General features: G+C 39.6%; 1 protein-coding gene across 1 annotated transcript in view; it reads right to left on the bottom strand.

The window, feature by feature from the left end:
• Positions 1-407: 407 nt before the first annotated feature.
• Actr6 (actin related protein 6) overlaps positions 408-1,879 on the bottom strand; it is a 19,377-nt gene continuing 17,905 nt past the window's right edge. Inside the window, exon 11 of the mRNA XM_021205336.2 lies at positions 408-571. Coding sequence (XP_021060995.1) covers positions 442-571 — 130 coding nt within the window. The 3' untranslated portion in view covers positions 408-441. The remainder of the gene's footprint in view (positions 572-1,879) is intronic.

Here is a 1,879-nt window from a genome sequence, read left to right as displayed (position 1 = left end):
GGAAGAGCAGTCGGGTGCTCTTACCCACTGAGCCATCTCTCCAGCCCAAGACAGTAGAATCTTAACAGTCTGCAAATACTTTAGCTAAGCACTGTCAAAACTACACAAAGTATCTTTAAGGAAAACTGATGGGTGAAATATTTCAATTTGTGTTTTCAAGTATGAAGAATTAAACATTTGCTCTTTCACTTTCTCATGAAAAATAATCTATTCTCAGGAACAGTGTAAGTATTGTTTAGTAGTTTAACTACTTAATGAAACACGGCTGAATTAGTTTACTGTAATAACCCACGTAAGAAGCCTGTGCACATCAGCCGTGACCCGGGATAATTACATAAGTAAGACTTTATCTTACAATGAAAAGTAACATAGTTAGGTCTTAACCTCCTATAAAAGGAACTTTGAAATAAACTTTCCAAGACTTTTATTCAGAAATGTTTCTTAAATATCAAATTTCTCTTCACAGACACTATGTCCATTTTCTTCATAATCTTCTCTTGTAACCACCATATCTTCAAAGTCATCGTTTTCAGATATCAACTTCCCACCTTCCCAGGAGTAAGTGATGGGGCTGAAATAGAGATCACACAAATGAACCCAGCCACTGACTACAGAGCAAATGTCAGTTATGAACTAAACAGCCGAAAGTTCTGCTCAACTTAATGGAAGCACACTTATGGGGCAGAGATAAGCTCTTCCTCACCAGTACTAACAGTGGGTTGGTTCTTTCCCTACACGGGGGCCTTATGTATGGCCCCTCTTTTTTTAGTGAAAATCCCAGAACATAAACAGAAGCTATAGCTGAGTAAAGGGGAAAATGTTCCAACTCTCAACTTCAACCGAAGTGAAGATGTATTAACCTAGTGCTTCTCACAGAAGCCATGGACCAGCTGGCTATGTCTCCCATTTTAGAGACAGGACCAGGAGGTTCTAAGTTACCTAGCAGCTGTCTCAACGCCATTTTCAGCCTGTCCTATGGCTGCTATAAATCAATGTTGATAACCGCATGCAGGCCAGACAATAGGAAAAACTGACCAAGCGAAGCATGCAGTTAGTGTGGCCTTTGCTACCCAAGGCCACACCCACTTGTGCTGACTCAGCTCGACTGCTTCCCCAGCTGAGATAGAACAGGTGAAGAGAACTGTCCTTCCACACTGCATCTGCAACCTTTTATTAACATTACTTATATCTCTATATTTGTACCTGTCTGTTATGATTCCTCGAATGAAAGAACAATAGTGAGCTGTTTCAGTCCCATGGCCTCAGGCATGTATGCGCAAGGTGAAACCCCAATGTCAGGGAATAATGAATATCACTGCTGACAAAAATTATTCTAGCATTTAACAATTCCTTGATCCTTTGAAAGACTTCAATAAGGATTTAATTTAAAGATGAATTTAAAAAATGTTAAGATTTACTATCTACAAAGAACAAAAAAAAAAGAAAAAAAAAAAAAAGATTTACTATCTACAAATGGAAGTTGTATAGGTTGCTCCTATGGACCATGGGCACAGCGATAGCCTGTTTGGGTCTGTTGGAACTATATAGCAAGCAACACTGGGCCCCCAAAAAATAAAAAGGAAAATAAAAATTGATATGGATGAGGACCTGAATTAGCTACTCCTGACTTTGAAAAATACTACTCTAGTGTAAATTTAAATTTAATTCAAATAGGATCTCATTTGTAACTCTGCCACTAACATTAGGCAATCTTTTGGTTAAGAACTCCTGATCTGGGGCTGGTGAGATGGCTCAGTGAGTAAGAGCACCCGGCTGCTCTTTAGAAGGTCCGGAGTTCAAATCCCAGCAACCACATGGTGGCTCACAACCATCCGTAACAAGATCTGATGCCCTCTTCTGGAGTGTCTGAAGACAGCTA

The sequence above is a fragment of the Mus pahari genome, chromosome 9, assembly GCF_900095145.1.
Source record: "Mus pahari chromosome 9, PAHARI_EIJ_v1.1, whole genome shotgun sequence".
Taxonomy (NCBI): Eukaryota; Metazoa; Chordata; class Mammalia; order Rodentia; family Muridae; genus Mus; species Mus pahari.
The sequence above is the reverse complement of the archived record's forward strand: the minus strand, read 5'-3'. Positions and strand labels throughout refer to the sequence as shown.